This window comes from Trichechus manatus, unplaced genomic scaffold (assembly GCF_000243295.1).
Source record: "Trichechus manatus latirostris isolate Lorelei unplaced genomic scaffold, TriManLat1.0 scaffold00167, whole genome shotgun sequence".
Classification (NCBI taxonomy): domain Eukaryota; kingdom Metazoa; phylum Chordata; class Mammalia; order Sirenia; family Trichechidae; genus Trichechus; species Trichechus manatus.
The window spans coordinates 3,241,384-3,261,669 of NW_004444103.1; the positions used below are offsets into that span (position 1 = coordinate 3,241,384).

The window sequence follows — 20,286 nt, forward strand, 5'->3', positions numbered from 1 at the left end:
CCACCCTTTTAAATAGGCACTGTATTTGCTCATTTGCCATTTCAGAGTCTCTGATTTAGTAAATAATAATTTTGTTGAATTGCAAGAGTCACAGTTAAATGTTTGGCCTTGATTTTAATACTAGACCTGAGATACTTTTCTTGAGTTTGCTTTTTTTTTTAAACAAATTATTGCTCTGCCTTGGTAAATAAAATTGAAAGAAAAAGAATGGAACCTGGAGACAGGGGAACATTTTTTTAGCTTATTCATATGACAAAGGATATTCTTTCTTTGTCTAATCTATTTTTTATATAATAATTAAATATTTAACCATTCCTAAAAAACATAAGCATTTATATTAAAATATAGCCTTAAATACAGCCCTATAATTTTCACCAGGAACCTTGTAAAATATAATGAATATGCATGCATGAATATTAAGACAAGAAAAACCATTCAACATTCAAATGGAAATGCAGCATTACATATAATATAATAAATATCCAGGATATCAAATCCACAAATTGTTATTCTGCTTTAGATTCTTTTTTTCTAGTTAAGACCTTTACTGTATTATTTATTATAATAACCTTACAAGTTAAGCATAACTAATGTGAAAAGAGAATCCAGTTAATCTGACTGCTGAAATAACACAGTTCTCAAAATTTCGCAACATATTTTAATCTGTAACATAGAAAGCTGTCATTGTGGCAAGAAATACACATCCATATAGCTACTCAATTAATTAATTCTTTTTCAATGTAAAAAAAGTCAGTTAATAGTATGAAAAAAACAACAAGCTAATCTTATTTCAGAGATAATCTTACTGCTTTAGCTCTTGGCCTTTGGCAATAAATGTTTTAAGTTTTAATATATTCCATAATTTAAATACTGTATTAACAAAATATAAAACTTTTTTTTTAGCAAAATACTTTACAAAATGCTGTCTTTGAACATTTAAAGGGTGCTTTTTCCTTACAATACTTATAGAGCCCTTTAAATTTTTATCTTTAAATGTCATTTTTTTCCCACATGTTTTAGGATCCCTCCATCCCCCAGTATCTCAGAGCTGGGTTTTTAACAGTGCAAATTGGTCTATGATTAAACTGTAAATCCCCAAATCAAGGACTGCTATACACTTTGCTGGAGTTGTTCTAGGTAACTTCTGCTGTTTAAAGGGCACTTAAAAACCAAATTACACATTTTGTTTTTCACCTTTTGTTTCTTTCCTTTTGTCACTAAACATCTCTCAAAAACATTTTTCAGGGATATTGTGTCATTTATGAAAATTCCTTTAAACTACTTTTGAAGTTCAGGAAAGGGCAAGTAAGGACCGCTTCTGTTAACTTTTCAACACCTTCTGTTTCTTTGCACCAATACTTAGGATGATTTCTCCATCTAAAATACTGAGAGAGTAAATGAGATTCATGTGTACACCCCTTGCTGCTATAAGAGGTGTCTTTTAAAAATGTCTAATATTCAGTGAGCATTACTGAGTCCACAGTCGAGGATGAAGCCAAACCTTTTTAACTTTGGAATACCAAGAAAGTCACATGCTTCCTATGTGATTGGATGTTGCTCAGGTAAAGGAAACTCTGAAAAGCCCAAGGATCTGGGAATCCCAGCACAGGAGTCAACGTCACCAGCCCTGCACAGCTGGGAAACCGGGTATGTGGGTTGTGCTCTAGTTGTGTGTCACTGGGGAGTCTTGCCCAAGGCTGGACCGTGTGGTTACTTGCAGGTGTGGACGTCAGTCATGCTTTCACACCTCCTGCAGCGGACATAGCAGCACCAGATAAACTTACACTCGCACCTCTCCACGTGCCGCACCACGTGAGTGTTGTAGCCCCGGCCACAGCACAGGAGGTTGCACCCATCGGCGCCCTCGGATGTGCGGTTGCATTCTCTGCCTTGTGTCCCTGGGATCCCCAGTTTCTTATTCTCCACACAGTAGTTGGGAGACTTATTAATGTAGAGCAGATCATCCTTGCGGATCGGTATTTTTCTCTGATCTTTTTCTTTCCTGTGCATTTTCCTCTTTATTTTGTCTGAGATTTGGATACTGTTTTCGTATTTATCCTTCAACAAATGACCGATCTTCTCGAAAGAAGACATGGTTTTCCAGCAGGTTCTCACGGCACAGGAGCCCGAAACCCCATGGCAGCGGCAGTCTACGGACATCAACTTGGCTACAGCCTGAAACCAACAGTAATTGTGTTCAAACATCATTCACCAAGTGTTTCATGCTACAACAGAAGTACAGCCAACCCAGTCAACTTTCTGGGTCTGTTTTCTCCTGTATAAAAATGAGAGTTTTGAACTTATACCCATAAAAAAAAACCATTACCATTGAGTTGATTCTGACTCATAGTGACCCTACAGGACAGAGTAGAACTGCCCATAGGTTTTCCAAAGCTGTTAATCTTTATAGAGGCAGACTGCCACATCTTTCTCCTGCGGAGTGGCTGGTGGGTTCCAACCATTGACCTTTCAGTTAGCAGCTGAGCACTCAACGACTGTGCCATCAGGGCTTCTTTTTGAACTTATAGGGTTTTTTTTCCTGTTTGTTTGTTTTCTTTAAAGCATCTTTAAGGGTGCTTGGGTTCAAGTGTTTTGTGCTTCTTTTGACCCTGTGGAGCAAACCTTTCCAAGTGCCGCAGAGTGTAAACCTGAAAAAACCCATTGCCATCGAGTCGGTTCCTACTCATAGTAACCCTATAGGACAGAGTAGAACTGCCCCATAGGGTTTCCAAGGAGCGGCTGGTGAATTCCAACTGCTGACCTTTTGGTTAGCAGCAAAGCTGTTAACCACTGCGCCTCCAGGGCTCTGGTGAGTGTAAACCAGGCTGACATTTTTATCAGAGATTATCTGAAATAACAAAAGGAGACTGCTTTTATTCCTAATTCCCTGTCTAATTTTAGATGTGGGAGGACGCTTATGCCCTATGTTGCTTACCATTAGCGCCTTCCTACTCAGAGTGTGGTCCATGGACCAGCAGAACAAGTGTCACTTGTTAGAAATGCAGGCTCTTGGACCCCTCTCCAGAGCTCCAGAATCAAATGCTGCATTTTAACAGGATCGCCAGGTGACTGGTCTATACAGTAAAGTCTGAGAAGCACTGACAGAGCCAAAAATACAAACCAAACCCGTTGCTGTCGAGTTGATTCCTACTCACTGCGACGCTACAGGACAGAGTAGAACTGCCCCATAGGGTTTCCAAGGAGCGGCTAGTGGATTTGAACTCCTGACCTTTTGGTTAGCAGCCAAGCTCTTAACAACTGCACCCCAAGGCTCCACTGATACAGCAGTCCTCCGCTCTCACCAAGTGTTTGATGCTACAACAGAAGTACAGCCAACCCAATCACTTAACTTTCTGGGTCTGTTTTCTCCTGTATAAAAATGAGAGTTTTGAACTTATACCTATAAAGAAACACCTGTGGAACTTTGCAAATTAAACAAGGCTTGAACACCTGAGATTCTGATTTGATTGGTCGGGTCCAGGCAATGGTATTTTAACAAAACAAAACAAAACAAACTGCTCACATGATTCAAATGAACAGCTTGGGATGAAACCTACTGATTGAATCGAGAGTTCTCGGTTTGAGCGCTGTAAATAAGTCAGTACATTCACGGGTGTGTGTGGAACTCATGGTCCCCAGGTCAGAAAGCACATGAGAAACCCTGACTAACCATCTTAAATTGGTCAAAAGGAGAAAAGACTGGGAAGTGTGTTTGCTCATAGCAAATTCTTCTCCTCTTCCCAAAAATAAATTCAAAACATATGTCCTATCCTTGTTGATCAGTAGCACCATCCTAACATAGAAAGGGGATGATATATATGTAACTTTTCAATTCTAAATGCTGAGTTTAGTTTACCCAGACGGAAGAATTAATTAGATTAGATTACAGATATTTGTAATAGCCCACTGCATGGCATCCATCAAGATTTAAATAAATGCCCCCTTGCTCTGAAAAAGAAAGTACAGTAAGAGTTGAGATAACATTTCAAATGGGGCTAACAGTGTGAAAACAATATAGAGATTTCAAAAGGTTCAGGGCTCTCATCTCTTATGTACCAGGCTAGCCAGCATAGTTTCCTTCAATTCCCAGAGGATGGCAGAGCAGATTAATAAATCATCAGGACTAGCTGTAGAGTTGACCTTCTGCCAACATGCTGGGTAAAATGAAAAATAGATCCTTCCATTCAATAACTTGGAAATCATGTGTTTAATCTCACCAAAGAAAGGGAAAAGCTCACAGCTTAAATTCCACTTACAGTTCTTATCAAAAGTATAAAATGACAGGGATTTTTTTGTGCAAAACCTAACACTGACATGTTTGCGGAATGTTACATTTTCTAACAAATTAACAAAGTTTTCTGAACTATCGAATGAGACAATATTTTAAACAATTTATAATATACTTACAACCTCAAATGAGAGCATATGGTATTGATTTGTGCAATGCTTGTTACTTCCTATTAGTGTTTAAAATAATGAACAGAATATTTAAATCCTGTCCTTTATAGAAGATGGCACATATGCTCTTTTTGAATTCACAAAACTGAAAAGCTAATAGATATGTCTATTTCTTACTAACCTGGGCAAAAGGTACCCTTCAATAATACCAAAACAATTTATAAAGCATGGCATACAGGCTTATCTGGTTAAATTTATGACATCTCATATTCGCAAAGCCCTCAATCCTTTAAAAATTCTCCAGGCAAATAAATGTTCAGATTAATGCAATCTGCCTAACTTTGTTCAGATTATACGTGCTTGACAAAAAAAGAGCTCAATCACTGCTAAGTAATAAAACAAATTGTCCTAAGAAAGCCAAAGATCTAAGAATGCATGTTTATATGTTTAAACGTAATCAACACTCCTAACAATCATCACTTTGTGATTTAAAGCTGCCCCTTCCTATGGCTGAAGAGCCGACGTTTTCTTTTATTGGTCAGGTTAGACACCCTGTAAGGTGTTGCCAATTTGTAAAGAGTGGAGGACAGAGTGGGTGCTCACCAAATACTTATTGAATGATTAATCCAGCTCACTCGAACAGTTGTAAGTCGTCCTTTATCGCTAACCTGAATCTGGAGGAAGTAATAAAAATCACCTTCTTAAACCAACTGGATCCCTGGTGGCACAGTGGTTAGGAGCTTGGCTGCTAACCAAAAGATTACCAGTCTGAATCCACCAGCCACTCCCTGGAAACCCTATGGGGCGGTTCTACCCTGTCCTATAGGGTTTCTATGAATCGGAATCAACTCCACGGCAGTGGGTAATGGGCTCTTAAACCAAAGAGTCACCGCTAGGAGGTCAATGGTGTTGGGAGAGCTTGAGCCAGCCTGGCTCTCCTCCAATTCCTCAGCCTTAGCTTTGTCCATCACAGTGTGGGTCCACAGAGTGATACACTGCCTCACAGGTTTGAAGGTTAAAAAAAGACTGATTTTTTTAAATTCAGTTATATCATCTTCTGAATTTGTATTGTAATTTGGGAAGGATTTTCCTAACATAGCAATCTAGCTCTTTTAAGTATTTGTAGTTAACTATAAATTTTCAGAGATGACATTTTCTTAAAAAAGTTTTATTCCACTACCTTTGAATTATAAGTGTCCTTAACAATGAGTCTAAGAAAAGAAATAGTATTTTTATCTTACATATATTCAAAGATAGAGAGAGAAATGAACTTCAACAAGAATCCCAGTAAAATTGACATGCAGTTTGAATGATTATGCCCTCATAATACCCTACGGAAGGAACTTGTACAAATAGGGACTAAAAGAAACCAAAGTAATCACCATAATGTAATCACCACCAAGAGAATTTGATGAAATGTAGAGTTCAAGGGTGGACACACACACACGGACACACACACACACACAGTTTAACTCTACAGAACTTAGTGCTTTGCAAAGCATATTCATAAATTGTTTTACTCGATTTAGTTTTATAATAGGAAGAACTGCCTTGCACATGTTGTGCGCCATTGAGTTGATTCTCACTCATAGTGACCCTATAGGACAGAGTAGAACTGCCTCATAGGGTTTCCTAGGCTATAATCTTTACGGGAGCAGACGGACAGGTCTTTTCTTCCGTGGTGTTGCTGGTGGGTTCAAACTGTCAACCTTTTGGTTAGTAGCAGAGCACTTAACCATTGCAGCACCAGGGCTCCTTTTGCCTTGTACATAGTAGATGGTTAATGAACATGTACTTGCTATTATTCCAGTTTTATAGAAAAATCAACAGTGTGGTTAAGACACTTGTTTTACATAAGGAAGGTTGGTGATACATGATATACAGTCTTTAGGTGCAGAAGGATAATTTTAGTATAGAGAGAAAAATGAAAGTGGAAAATACAAGTATATTTAAGGAAATTGCATGAACACTCCAAAAAAAAAAGTACATTCTGGAGCTTTCTAGCTAGCACTCTTAATTAATGTGAAACAGCCACTGTGAACTGCAGAGATGGTACAGCCATTTTCTGGTAACAGGAAGAGAGAATAGCAACCGAATGAGTTGTGTGTGGTTATGAGCAAATTCCTTTCTCTTCCCTAGTTGAGTTGTTAAGGTTTATAACGATATCAACAGAGGAATGTTTTGTTAACTATTGCAAACAGATGTGCACATTTTGGTGGAAATTTTTTTAACTATGGGAGAGCAATTAGGAGAATGGCATTTAATCTACCGGTCTCCTTGTGTACGTTTTGGTTTGATAAAGTTTGAATGCAGTGAAATAAGAAGGATGTATCATTAAAACTGAAGTCCTTGATACACAAAATATATTTTATGTAAAAATGAAAACTGCTTGGGAATTGGTCTAAATAGTGATGGGTCCGGCAATTTTGACTCAGAGGTATTGCATTGGGTGGTAATTTTTTTCTAGGACATTGCTTTATCCAAACTTTACAGAAATGGCCAGGAAGCGGTGGTGGAACATTTCTTGACTAACATTTCATTTTGTCAACTATCAGATGATCTGTTTAAGTTTTTAATGAAAACTGCAACATACGGTTGGATGCTTGCATGTCAAATTCCTATTCTTCTTACCCATTTTGTCCCTTTCTGTCCGAAAATATATTTTAACCTGCTGAGAAGCAAAGCATGTATGTGTTGTTCAACTACTTAGAAGTATTCTTGAAACAGGTCAATGAAAATTCGGGGTCGGGCCCTTCCCACTGTCTTGAGTTATTCATCATAAAACAAATTATGGGGTCGGGAAACTTGAAAGTTTATGAGGTGAACATAGGAAGAATGGAAATATTTTAAGCACACCAAAAGAAATACCCATAAATATTCCAAGTCACATTATTTCCAGCAGTTCTGCCCCTGGAAGACATCACATCATTCCATTAGCCAATCACCATTCAGCAACATTATTCTTGGAGTCATAACTTTAGGAATGGTGTCAGAAACCAAGTGGGATTAGAGTATTTAAGGTCAGCGGTTAGAAAATCATCTCTCCTGCCCATAGCACTACTAAGCGCCAGTACCCACATTTCTCTGAACGCTTTCCTACATTTTGAGTTTGGGGATTTTGAGACTAGGAAAATCAACAACTCAATTGAATGCAGACCTTGAACTTTACTCAGAAGAATATGCCTATTCGATTAAAATCCTAATTGCCAGTACTGAAAATTGAGTTGATTGCTCTTCCACTTTAGATAATAACCTGGAAACCTAATTTTTTTCCCCCACCAATGGAAAGAAAAATAGAGAAATGTTTTGATTGTAATACTTCATAAGAAAAGACCAACAAAAACACCAGTGTAGTACTCTAAATATATCCAGGTAAATATTTGGTAACGTTTTAAAGTTCCATCTAGAATAATGTGGGGGAAACAAAAAAATTAAAAAAAAAAGCTTTCAGTACAGAAAACTCTGAAATTTACTTAACATTGTGTATATATGCATAGGCTCAATTATTTTCTGTATAATTAGAATAATAGCAAAAACCTAGGTAACGTGAGAAGATTGTTTTTGCCAGCAAGAGGTAGATTAAAATTGATGCATACCCTTTTAATATATTTAGAATATAAATAATAGTTTACGACTAAAGTTAATGGTTACAGAGGCAAACATTGCTACCTAATTTGAAAAGAACACACAAAACAGAATAAAACTAAATCGTTGCCTAATATTAGTAATAAAAATACATTTTAGAATGCCTTAGGGATTTTCATAATTTCAGAGGTGACTTCATTTATAGAGAATTAGTCATAGCATAAGTTTCTGAGTTTTGCTTTATGGTTAATTTTATTTTAAATCTCTACTAAAATTGTTTAGAGAATGACTAAGGAAGACTTAAAGTATAAATAGTAAACGTTCATCCAATTTCTTGTTTTTAAAATATGTTAATTTGATATATTTTGATGTTTTTCTCTAGTTTAAAGCTAGAGTTTTAAAAGAACATATGTTAACTATATTTAACCTCTTTAGAAATATGTTAGAAATAATAAAAAGTCCTTTATTGGGTATTTAAATTGAAGCAACAACTCATTCATTTAATTTTTTTTTTTTTAAGTAAAACTTTAAGGAAAAGAGCCATTGCTTTTTAGTGAGATAAAATAAATTAAAATTTCTAAACAAAAATATGAAAATCTTACATAGCTACTTACTAACTCTCCTATTTACTAACTTTCTGTTTCACTATTTTTTAGTTGATAGAAGTGTTAAGGTGATAGATTTACTGAGATAACTGTTTTTGTCTCTAAAAGCAAAGTAGTTTGAGTAAAGAAAACTGGCTGGCACTTGCAACTATACTGAATGAGTTCCATTTATTTACTTTCCAAAAATGTAAAACAAATGCAACACATACTTTCAATATTCCTGAGAGATACTGCAACTTATTTTATTTCAGGAGAATTGGGCAGCTTGCAGTGACTACTTTGGGACCTTTGCGGTTTATTGGATATTTACAATAACATAGAATATGTGCTGATATTCCTGTCCTAAATAGGTTACTACAACATAGGTTTAACTGTTTTAAAAGCAGGGCTGTGAACCAGTTTTAAGGATGATGCTAATGCTGCTGGTTTGGGACCAATTCTGAAAACCACTAGCAGAGCACTGGGCCTCAAAGTGTATTATACATAAGAATCACCTGGGGATCTTGTTAAAATGTAGATTCTGATTCAGTATATCTGGCATGGAGATGCAAATTCTCAGCAGGGATTCAAACCCAAAAGAACCACTTGGAAGCCCTGTTTAAAAGTTACTATGTTAATTCAACTATGTAATTCAATTCAGCGAAGTAATTCAACTATGTTGTAGAACCCAAATTGTACTGTGTCAAAATTCATTAATATAATGAAAGTTCAATAAAGTCACAGATGTACTCTATTCTAGGAAAACTTACTGTAAAAAAAAAATCACAATACTTAAAAGAGGTTAATTAGGTGGTAGTTATTCAAATTTGACTCCCTCCAATTTTTAGTATATCTCTGTTTTAAAACATCTATATACAATTATATCTATTGTCTTCTTTACATTTATCTGTATTTTATGAATTTTTTACAGTGAAGCTACAGTACTTTATAATAAAATAACTATCTCTATTGAAGAAACTTTGTTTTACAAAAAATATTAGTTAAGGTCTGTGTATTCCCTTAGTGCATTCAAGATGCATTTGCTAGAGAAAGTATGGACAAAACTGATACCATGTCTGGGAACCACTGCTCACTAAGAAACAGATGTAAAACATAATCAATACGCAAATTGGGGGAAATGAAATCTGATTCAGTCCCATTAGAAAGGCAGACACTGTCGATCCTATTTGGGCTCTGCCACTAATCAGCTAAGGGGAGGGAATCCTATAACCCAACAGCCACTTCTACATCTATTATTTTATAATTAATATCTCAGGTATACAAGGTATACAAACATTCTATCACAAGATTCAACTCACATCACATAGAGAAACTAAACCAATGTGGTAAATACACACTCAAGAAGGAATACATATAATTCTTAGACTGCAAGTGTTTGGTTTTTAAACCATTTGGACAGATTCATCCAGAAGTGTAATTCTGGTGATAAACATTTACCTGAAGACCCTGGATTTTTATTCCATTTTCTAATACATACCTGCCTTCCCGCTTCATTGTTATGCAGGTTCATTGCTAACAGACCTTTGCTTTCTTTTTCCGTGGTGTTTCTGATGGGAAAATCGAGAAACTTTCTGCTGAACCACATGCCATACTGGACATCATCAGAGCAGCCCCCCCAGTGCCAGCCTTCGCTCGCCGAGCCGCCATTCTGCAAGGTGGTGTCACAGGAACATTCTGTCATGTTGCCTGCACTGCATGACCTGGTCACAGAATGCACTAGGCCAGCAGCCATCACTGCATAAATGAATGCTGTTTCCTTGGTGCCTAGAATAAAACATACATTGCTAAATTAGAGAGCCACTATACCCTGTGAATGCTCAGAACAAAGCCTTCCACTCGTCCTCCTATCAGAGAAGTAATTTCTCAATTGCTGACAATGGATGCTTTAATGAGTATACATTAGAAAGGAAGATTTCCTATTCCAGTCCTTTAAAAAACACCAATGTTAATTTTCACTATCCCACTTGGGGGATTGTCACATATTATGACATTATTTTAATGTCATTATTCATGCAATAATGACATTGTTAATGTATGACATTGTCCTCGTGCTTTCAAATCTTCTGTTTATTTTTAAAATCTGAAACGTATGCCAGCACCTAGCTCAGTGCTTAATACAGAGTAACAGCTCAATAAATACCTGTTGAGTGTAAAATCTTTTGCATGGATACTGTAAATGGTAATATAATACCCAAAGGAAACCAGATTTCTTTTGAAATTTTAAATGTGTTCTTACAAAACACACGCTGAAAAATTTAGTGTGTTTTTTGTTGTCAAAAACTAAGTCAGAATGCAAATTAAAATGAAGCAAAGTCCAAAACAATTAGTAAATAAATGTCAGTTTACTTTCACATTGAAAATTAGCCCTCCTTTAGGATATTGTGAATAACCATCACTGAAGTTAATATAAAACTTATAAAACCAGTTAAACATTTAATATAGTCTTAAAGGCAATAAAAGGTAAAATAATTAAAATGCCACTAACAAAAAAAAAGAATTATGAGAAGTATTAGATATTGAAAAAGCTGTATTTAGCACACCTACAGTAGAGTTTGAGCTCAAATCTTTGAAAAGTAAAGCTCCATTAAAACATTAATAAAATAAGACTAGAAGGGACTCAGCAGGCGACTATTTTTTTTCTCTTGAGAGATGTTTAGATTGGAGTAGAAACAGTTTCACGCCCGTTGCCCAATAAACCTTTTCAACAGCTGATGATGCCTCTGCATTTCAGCAACTGTGAAGAACACATCTTTTTTTTTTTTTCTCTGCAGGAGGTCAGGGCTCCTTCGGAAGGGTGTGCCGGCCAAAACGCAGCGGGGGAAATGCGCTGCTCTGGCACGGTGTGTGTTGCGACCGGGCGTTGCGACCTGGCGAGGAAGGGTCAGAGGTGGAGGGGGAACGGAAATGAACATGAAAAACGACAACGAACCTTTCAGCGCCCAAGTCCTGAAACTCTTTGAATCTGCTGATATTTATGCAACAGTCCTGCCTCTCTGTACCTGTATCCTTACCAAGTCACTACGCACGTGGAGGTGAAACTTTGTTTTCTTGCAGCTTCCCGCGCCCTGGGTGTGCACGGAGGAGGGAAGGGATAGAGGAAAAAGCGAGGAGAGGAGAGAGCCAGAGTAGTCATGCCCAGGTTAGCCGCCCTTGGGTTGTCCAGGACAATCGCTCTTAAAGTCACCATTATTCCGTCAACCCGGCCGTCCGAGGAGCCTACAAACATTGGGCTTCGCTGCAATAAGCCTCTTACGTGTGCAGGGCTCGGTGCGCAGCGAGCTGGTTAAATCAAAGCAGATGCCGCAGCAATCTTCCCTGCCACCGACCTCATGTTTCTCCAGCTGGTCACCCACGTAGGGGTGCGCTACAGGGTCCGGGGGGTCGGCGGGGTGGGAGAGTCAGTTTTTCCCAACTCCGGCGGGGCGCCGCGGGAAGGAGGAAGAGTCACAGGCCCCAAGTGTCTGGCTCTGTACCTGGGTGTCACCCCCTCCCGCTCCGCACCTGCACCCCAGCTCTGGCGTCTGACCTCCCTTGCTCCCCGCAATTCCAATCCACTTGTTGTGGGCCGTGGAGTCCATTTCGACTCATAGCGACCCTATGTGACAGAGTACAACTGCCCCATAGGGTTTTCTAGGCTATAATCTTTACGGAGCAGATCGCCAGGTCTTTCTCTCGCAGCACCTCTAGGTAGGTTTGAACCGCCAACCTTTGGTTAGCAGGTGATCACTTAACCGTTTGCACACCGGGTCTCCTTTCCCGGGCACTAAATGGCCTCTTTCGGGATTTACAGAGCGATGGGATCGTACCAGAATTATTTGCTTTATTCAAAGGAACTGGCGGAGTTGTCGCTGCTTCCCTCCACCCTGCCTCACTCTCCGCCCCATCCCACCCCCCACCTTCCAGCGACAGCGCCACGGGTCCCAGGACTCACCGCTGTTCAGCTCGTAGCCGAAGACTGGGCTGGTGGCGGGCGGGGCGGCGGTGGAGGCGACCATGCAGTTCCATCGCTCGTGCCTGAACTGGCTCCTGCACTCCTGGATGCCCAGGCGCGCGCCCTCGCGGATGCTGGGCAGCAGGTACGGCTTCCTCTTGCACAGCTCCTTCTGGCGGCTGCTCAGTGGCAAGTTGGCGCAGCCCAGTTTCTCCGGAACCCCGAAGGAGGTGATGCCCAGCCACCTGTAGGACACAGCCGTCCCCAGCGTCAGGCACTTCCTACTCTCCTCCCAATCCCAGAGTTCTCCCGAAAATCAGGTCAGCAGCCCTAGGGTCCCCGCTCCACTTCCCCCGCTCAGGTGAAAGTCTCCGGGGGCTGGACACCCTTTGCCATCTACCCCGTCGCCCCTGCTGTCCACGTACTCACATCCAGTTTCCTTGGGCTCCGCAGGGGAACAGCGCGAGCAAGGCTGCCCACAGCGCGCACAGGCGGGGCAGGCCCAGGAGCGCCGCTCTGTCCATGGCCCCCGCATGGAGTCCCCCAGACCCGACCACTTCTCGTCCGTTCTCCCCGCCCAGACCCGCCAGGCCAGAGGTCAGTCCCCGGCACCAAGTTGTCCTCGCCCTCTTCCTCCCTGCATGCAACATAAAAAGAAGTCCCGCCGTGCTAGGGGCTCTCAGCAGTCTACTCTCTCTTGCAGGGCGCAGGGTGAGGGGGTGGGGAGAAAGCAGTTAGGGGCCCTCCTCCTGCGCGGAGTTGGAGAGGTGCAGGAGATGCGCTAGCGGCCCTCGCATTACAAGGTGAGAAACTTCTGTCGCTGGAGCTGCGTCTCCATCGCCCGAGGCTCTCCTCCCATCTCCTCCCCCTGGCTGCCCTGGAGCCTGATTGGCCCCGCAGGTCATCATCCCGGGCCCTCGGGCTCCCATTGGCTGAGAGCAGGCTCCCCTGGGGGCACTCGGGGCTGGTGGCTCCTGGACAGCTGGTCCAGGCCCTGGTGTGCCTTGACCTTTCCATTTGTCCCAGCCTCCTGGATGCGGGTCTTCATTGGAAAGGGCTTAATTCAACCAGAAGACTGATAAGGGCACTTCTGTTATAGCAACCCTGGGGGAAAGCTTGGGTTTGATGGGAGATGTCCTTGAGTTCCACCCACAGCAGCCCCATTTGGACTTCCCTCTGGGTGGAGTGTCTGGAAAATCTCACTGGCCCCTAGCCGCGCCTTCTTTCCTCCCCTTCACCTCACAGGAGAATAATCTTTTTTGAGTCAGAATTGGTACCAAACCAGTTGACCTTTTAGCACACTGAATGAGGTCTTACTTGCCACAGACTTCAGCGGACGGGTGAAATACTGTAAGGCTTTTAACCATCGTCTTCATTTATGTATGCCTTTATTTTTAGGGACAAGAAAGATTGTAGCCAAGGATTTAATTCTACCATGTTTAAAAAATTGTATTTCGTGATTTCTTTTTCCTTGTTGTTTTATTTCCTGAAGTCCTTGAGAGCACTGTCATCAGTCCCAGGCAGTAGATGCAGGGCAGACAAAGAAAGAAAGAGCTGCCTGGAGAGCTCTAGAATAGATGTGGGTTGTTCTTACCCTTCTCCCCAGTCCCACATTATGGCTGTCCTGGAGACAGAGCTACATATTGGCGACAAATAGAACACTTATTAGATACCTACTGGGTAGTGCAAATGATTAAGAGCTCAGCCACTAACCCAAAGATTGGCAGCTGAATCCACCCAGAGACTCCACAGAAGAAAGGCCTACTGATTTACTTTCGAAGGTAACAGACTTTGAAAACCCAGCGATTGAAAACCCTAGAGTGCAATTCTATTCTAACACACATGGGGTCAGCATGAGTCAAATCAATTCTATAGCAACTGGTTTAGTTTTTTTTTTTTTAATATGCCCAGAACTGTGGGAGTTTATAAATACAAGATCCCTTCCATCAAGTATACAAAGCAGTCATGGAGACAAGTCTAAAACAAAATAATCTGAGATTATTAGTAAAGGAGAAGGTAGCATCCTGCAGAGCACTCTTTGGAGCCAAAGAAAGTTCAGAAGTAGGGGGATGTTGTGGCGCCCAGTCGGAAGACCAGTGAACCAGTGGTTTGCAGGTTGGAAGGGTACCTGTGAGACAGTGAAGGCAAGTGGAACATGCTTAGCTGTGCTATCAGGAAGCCCTGCCTCAGTTTGGGGATAGGACATGTTTCAGAGAGGCATCATCTGCACCTCAAAGGACTTCTGAAATGTTAATAAATTCTCAGGGTGGAGATAGTAGCTCAGTAGGTACCGAATCCAGACTTATTCAAGTAAAGGATTTGATAATATTTGCTGCATTTCTCCTATATCCACCCAGAGCAATGAAAGCTCACTGAAGTTCCCATGATACCCTATTCATTCCTTTATCCAACAAGTATTTATTGAGCGTACACTATGTACCAGGTCCTAAGGACACATTGTAATTTTTAGAGGGTCAAGTTGATGATAGAGTGTAGTCAGTGATCCAGAAACATTCTGGCTAATGACTAGTGGCTTCTCTGAAAATCAGAGTCTTCTTCTGAGCTTACTTTATTCTGTGAGCTTCTCCAAGAGAGACCATGGCACATTCATTGCTGTACCTGAGCATTGGGCCTTATAGTTGAGATCCTTTTTATGAACACTTTTGAGTGGATAAACATGACGAGGAACACCCTGAGCAGACAGTTAAGTGGCCTAAATGTTTGAATTTGAGAAGCAGCTTCCATTAAAGGGGGTGGAGGAGTGGGAGGGGGGTACAAGAGTTCTTAGGACTGGTGGGTGGAGAGCATCGATACTCTAGGTTGATTTTAGGGCCAACAATGGTAGATGTTTTAAGGAGGTTGCTTGACTTTTTCTATTTAAAAATATATATTGGGCCTCTGCTATTGTTTAGATAGCAGGGATAGAATAGACCAAATGGTTGTAGAATTCACAGCCTAGTTGACAAGACTGATAGTGAGCAGGCAATTACAATACAGCATGAATGAAGGAAGTGCAGTGCGCCATGAGCACGTATCGGAGGATTGCTTAATCTAGTCTAGGGGAGTCACCTGAATGTTGCCTTCGTTATCAGTCTAAGGATCCAGCACTGTCTAGGCATCCAGACAAAGCCTTCTGAGGAGCGCTCAGAGTATGCTAGAGTTGAAGACTATTAGGTCAACCATTTTCAAATCCAGGACACAATTTCAGGGCCTGCATAGTCCTCAATCTCTCTCTGTGGCTTAGGGTCTTAGGGGTCATTCTATCCATACCTCCTAAAGCAAGGGAGATGTGTTTTCAGGAGTGGACCCAGCTGAAGAAGTAGGCTTTTCATTCATTGAACAGACATTTGCTTGCCTGTTTTGTGCCAGGCATTGGGACCGATGGTGTATTGAGTGCCTCCTGTGCACCTCCAGCATTCTCTCCCTCTGTGTAATTCTCTCTCCGTACACAAAAAATTTCAATCCCCCAACAATTCTCATAATATGCAATCATACTCATTTTATAAATAAGGAAATGAGCTCAGAGACATTAAACAACATTTAAGGGCACTCAACTATTAAATAGTAGAATAAAAAATCAGTCTTATTTCAGAGGTGCTACTCTTTCTACCACAACATACTGCTAATACATAACCTAATTCAAAACTAGTATTGGTTTTTTGTTTGTTTGTTTTCCTGACCAAATCCCAAGTCACTACAGAGTCAAAATTTCTTATTTGGGGTCCATGATTCCTTACATCACAGCTCACAGATACCTCCATTCAAATAATTATTCAGTTCCCTGTATCATTAATATCATAGCATTAATTGTTCTATAAATGGGAGCTAATATTATGTCATCTCATGGTCTGAGATCAGCCACCTAAAACTTGATTAATGCTGTTAAGATAAAGCACCATGTGACTCCATGCTTGCACAGTTTACTGAAGCATCTGTAGATTCTTGGTCCCAAGAGGAGGACACGTGCTTGTTTTCCTAGTAGGAGGTAAGGTTTTTTGAGCTGTATTCCCGAAGGGGATTCAGGAGAGAGATAGCCAGGACTTCAAGCACATGCATGTCATACAAAGGAGTTCTCTCGAGGGACTGAATCTGTGACCCTTGGTCATCTCTGACCAGCTGAGCCAATTGAACCAGATAAGTAGCTGGCCAGCAACAAATCCCACCTCCCCTCCAAGGCAGTTGTAGATTACTAGTTGTAGAACCCAGGGGAGCCTGTTCGTTCTGGTAGTTTTAGGCCCTGGGAAACTCAGCAAAAAAAAGCCTGCCTGTACAGATATGCCTTGGACTCTGCCTCTGGCAACCCATCAGAGGACAAGACTTCTAAGGGCCCTGTTGTAAGAATTTCTGCTGCAGATCACAGAGACTTATGTACTGGAAACTGATACCAGAAGCACCCCAGCTGGTCTTAACTCCCATGATAGAGCAGAAGACCAGAGGTGACTTCTTACATAACTGGGTCCCCATCCATTCTATTTTAACTTCCACCTGGATGCTACCAGCATGGAACAGAGCACAGACTTGTGACCACTGGCTCTCAGGAGGGGGTGGAGAATGGCATTCTGGATGCCCTGCTGTCCTTTGGTGGCCCGAAAAGCCCCTAGGAGTGACAGACTTGGAGGAAGAGAGGAGACGCCAATGACAGACCCTAGAGTAAGAGCAGGAGTTGGGAAGGGGTGACACCTTGCTTTTTAAATTTCCAAAACTCAGGAAGTTAAAAGTTTTTTGTTTACTTGTCCTAGGAATTCAGGTTAAAGAAGCCTTGGTAGAAAGTGGCTTGTCTCTAGCAGTGTTTGTAGAGATTATGCAATCTCTTTGGAATGACGGACTAAAAATAAAGACAATCCTGGACAAAGGGGGGTGGTCACTGTTCCCCCAGAGAACACAGGTAAGCTAAACACACAAAAAGGGAAATACTTGGAGAGGATTGATTTTCTGAATGTCTCTTTCAAAAAGCTATCCTGAACTTTGCAAACCAAAACAACCCCATCAATTAATACATTACTATAGATGTTAATGAGTTATCAAAAAACTACTTGAAAAATCTGACATTTTCATTTTTTTAGAATAATACTTATGGATTGAGCACTGGGCAGTCTATAATGGAAAAACAAATTTGTTCTTCCTGGAGGTTTTTACTAAAACAGTCTAGTGTCAAATTTTAAGTCAGAAAACTTCTGAGTAAAAGTCATTTAGAGAGAATTGACAGTGTCTGTTTTATTCTACTGACCTTCATCATTGCACTTAATTGCTGTGTTGTCACAAACACTCATTCGTCAAAAAATGCCAGTCAGAAATCAGCAAATACTGAAACAGTTTCAGCAGCTTTTGTGTTCAAGTTTGTTGTTCCTATGTTTAACCAATGGTTACTGTCCTCATTGGCTCCTTGGATGATGCAAACTGTTTGCACTCAGCTACAAACCACCCGTCTGTCAGTTTGTCAAACTGGGGTGGCTTGCATGTTGCTGTGATGCTGGAAGCTATGCCACCGGTATTTCAAATACCAGCCATCACCCATGGTGGACAGGTTTCAGCGGACCTTGCAGACTAAGGCAGACTAGGAAGAAGGACCTGGCGATTTACTTCTGATAAAAATCAGCCAGTGAAAACCTTATGGCTAGCAGTGGAACATTGATACGATTGTGAGGATGGTGCAGGACAGGGCAATGTTTCATTGTGTTATACACAAGGTCGCTATGTGTCAGAACTGACTGGATGGCACCTAACAACAACAAACCTAAAGGTTGGTGATTGGAACCCACCCAATGGCACCAGGGAAGAAAGGCCTGATAATCTGCTATGGTAAAGATTACAGCCAAGACAGTTCTTGGAGCAGTTCTGCTCTGTAACGCTTGGGCTCGCCAAGAGGTGGAATGGACTGACACTGGGTGTTTTTGGTTTAGTACTGTTCTCTTTATGGGTGGGTGGAGGTCAAAGTGCAGTTTATTAAGTCTGACCAGGCAACAGGTGCTGTTTGCTGTTTATTCACATCTAAATCTTCACATTGAGGTAAACCAGATTTAAACTTAGCCTTAATTTTTTCACATTCCTGATTGAAATTTTCAACCACTTCCTGTATACTTCCACATCAGTTTTTAAATCCTTTGCTCTGATATCTAAAATACTTCATTCAGGATTTGAACATAGCATATATTTCTGATTTAAATTCTCTCTACTTCCTCAAACTCACTCTCCTCAGGCAGCCCAGCCTCTTTCTTCCCTGTTGCACAAGCAAGGCTAATATATTTCTATCTCTGTTTCTTGAGAAATACTGTCTTCATACATAGAACTCTCTCCTTTCCGCTTATCCAAACCCACTTACCCTTTTTATTTTTGGGGGTGGGGGGGCGGTCATACCACTTTATGATGGAAACCCTGGTGGCGTAGTAAAGAGCTATGGCTGCTAACCAAAGGGTCGGTAGTTCAAATCCACCAGGCGCTCACTGGAAACTCTCTGGGCCAGTTCTACTCTGTCCTATAGGGTTGCTATGAGTCAGAATCGACTCAACAGCAACAGGGTTTTTTTTTTTTTTTTTTTTTTTTTTTTTAGCTATGTTCAAATCCTACATAGCCTGAGATCCCCACCACAACAGTAATCATTTAATTCATCTTTGCTTTTTATCATCTTAATATGCTTTAATTGTAAGTCACTGATCAGATTATAAAACCAGGGGGAAATAACAAAAAACAGTTGCCATCAAATCTATTCCAAATCATGGTGACCCCATGTGTGTCAGAGTAGAACCGTGATCCACAGGGTTTTCAATGGCTGATTTTTTGGAAGTAGATCGCCATGCCTTTCTTCCGAGGAACCTCTGGGTGGATTTGGACCACTAACCTTTCTGTTAGCAACCCAGCTCACTAACCCTTTGCGTCACCCATGGACTGTGATTAGATTATAAATGTCCTCAAATCAAGGAGTATGAGTAATTCTTTTTCATCTCCCCATTGCCTACCACAGGGCTGAGTGCTTAGTAGGTATTCAATAATGGTTGTGTGATTGTTGTTTTAATAGACAAGGAATCCCTCACAAGCACTGTGGAATCAATGAAACATTAAGTTGAGAGCTGTCAGCATCGACATAATCTACTAATCTGCCACTTTCCAATTGGAAATTTGCCATGACTTGTACCTACTACATTGCATTCGTATGTGGCACATGATTTACACCAGTTCCAAGGGGACCACCAGATGGCTATATCTGGAGTATTCACAGCTTCGGTATCTGCAAGTGTTAAAAACAGTAAATAAACTGATACTCTTAAATCTTTCTGACAAATCTGTAGCCCTGCCATGTGCTCCTTCCAGGTAAGCTTGTTGAGCTGGGCTAATAACTCAAAATCTTACTGGAGTTTCCTCCAGAGAATGCTTTTATTTGAGTAGGCAAGTGCTCAGAGCCCAGGAGATTTACGAGGGTTCAGAGACATAAACACAAATTGCATAATAGGTGTGAGGTGTGTTCCAACTGCAGCCCTCTCACCTTCTGTTAATGATTACGGGACGGGAGGCATCAATACAAAAACAGCTGACTTGAGCCTCTCAAGTTCGCAATCTGATGAAGTCTTCTGGTGCCAGACCAACTTTTGGGGTTGTCACACGGCTTAGTGAAGCAGCTTCCAAAATGGGCTGAAAACCACAATATTGATATACTGGGCCACATGCCAGAAGAGAGTCTGAGTCCAGCCGACTGGGTAAAAGATTGCAGTTGCTACTTTAGCACCAACGTATTGTCTGGAGTCCCCAGGGCACACTCATTAAACCAGCACCAGA

General features: G+C 41.0%; 1 protein-coding gene across 1 annotated transcript; it reads right to left on the reverse strand.

Moving 5' to 3' along the window:
- Nucleotides 1–362: 362 nt before the first annotated feature.
- Nucleotides 363–13,075, reverse strand: WNT16 (Wnt family member 16). The gene is made up of 4 exons (XM_004386543.2): nt 12,949–13,075; nt 12,520–12,764; nt 10,066–10,352; nt 363–2,175 (listed from the first exon to the last, which is right to left on the reverse strand). The coding sequence occupies exons 1-4, from the start codon at nt 13,041–13,043 to the stop codon at nt 1,711–1,713; spliced, it is 1,092 nt and encodes a 363-aa protein (XP_004386600.1). The 5' UTR covers nt 13,044–13,075; the 3' UTR covers nt 363–1,710.
- Between the last annotated feature and the right edge of the window lie 7,211 nt (nt 13,076–20,286).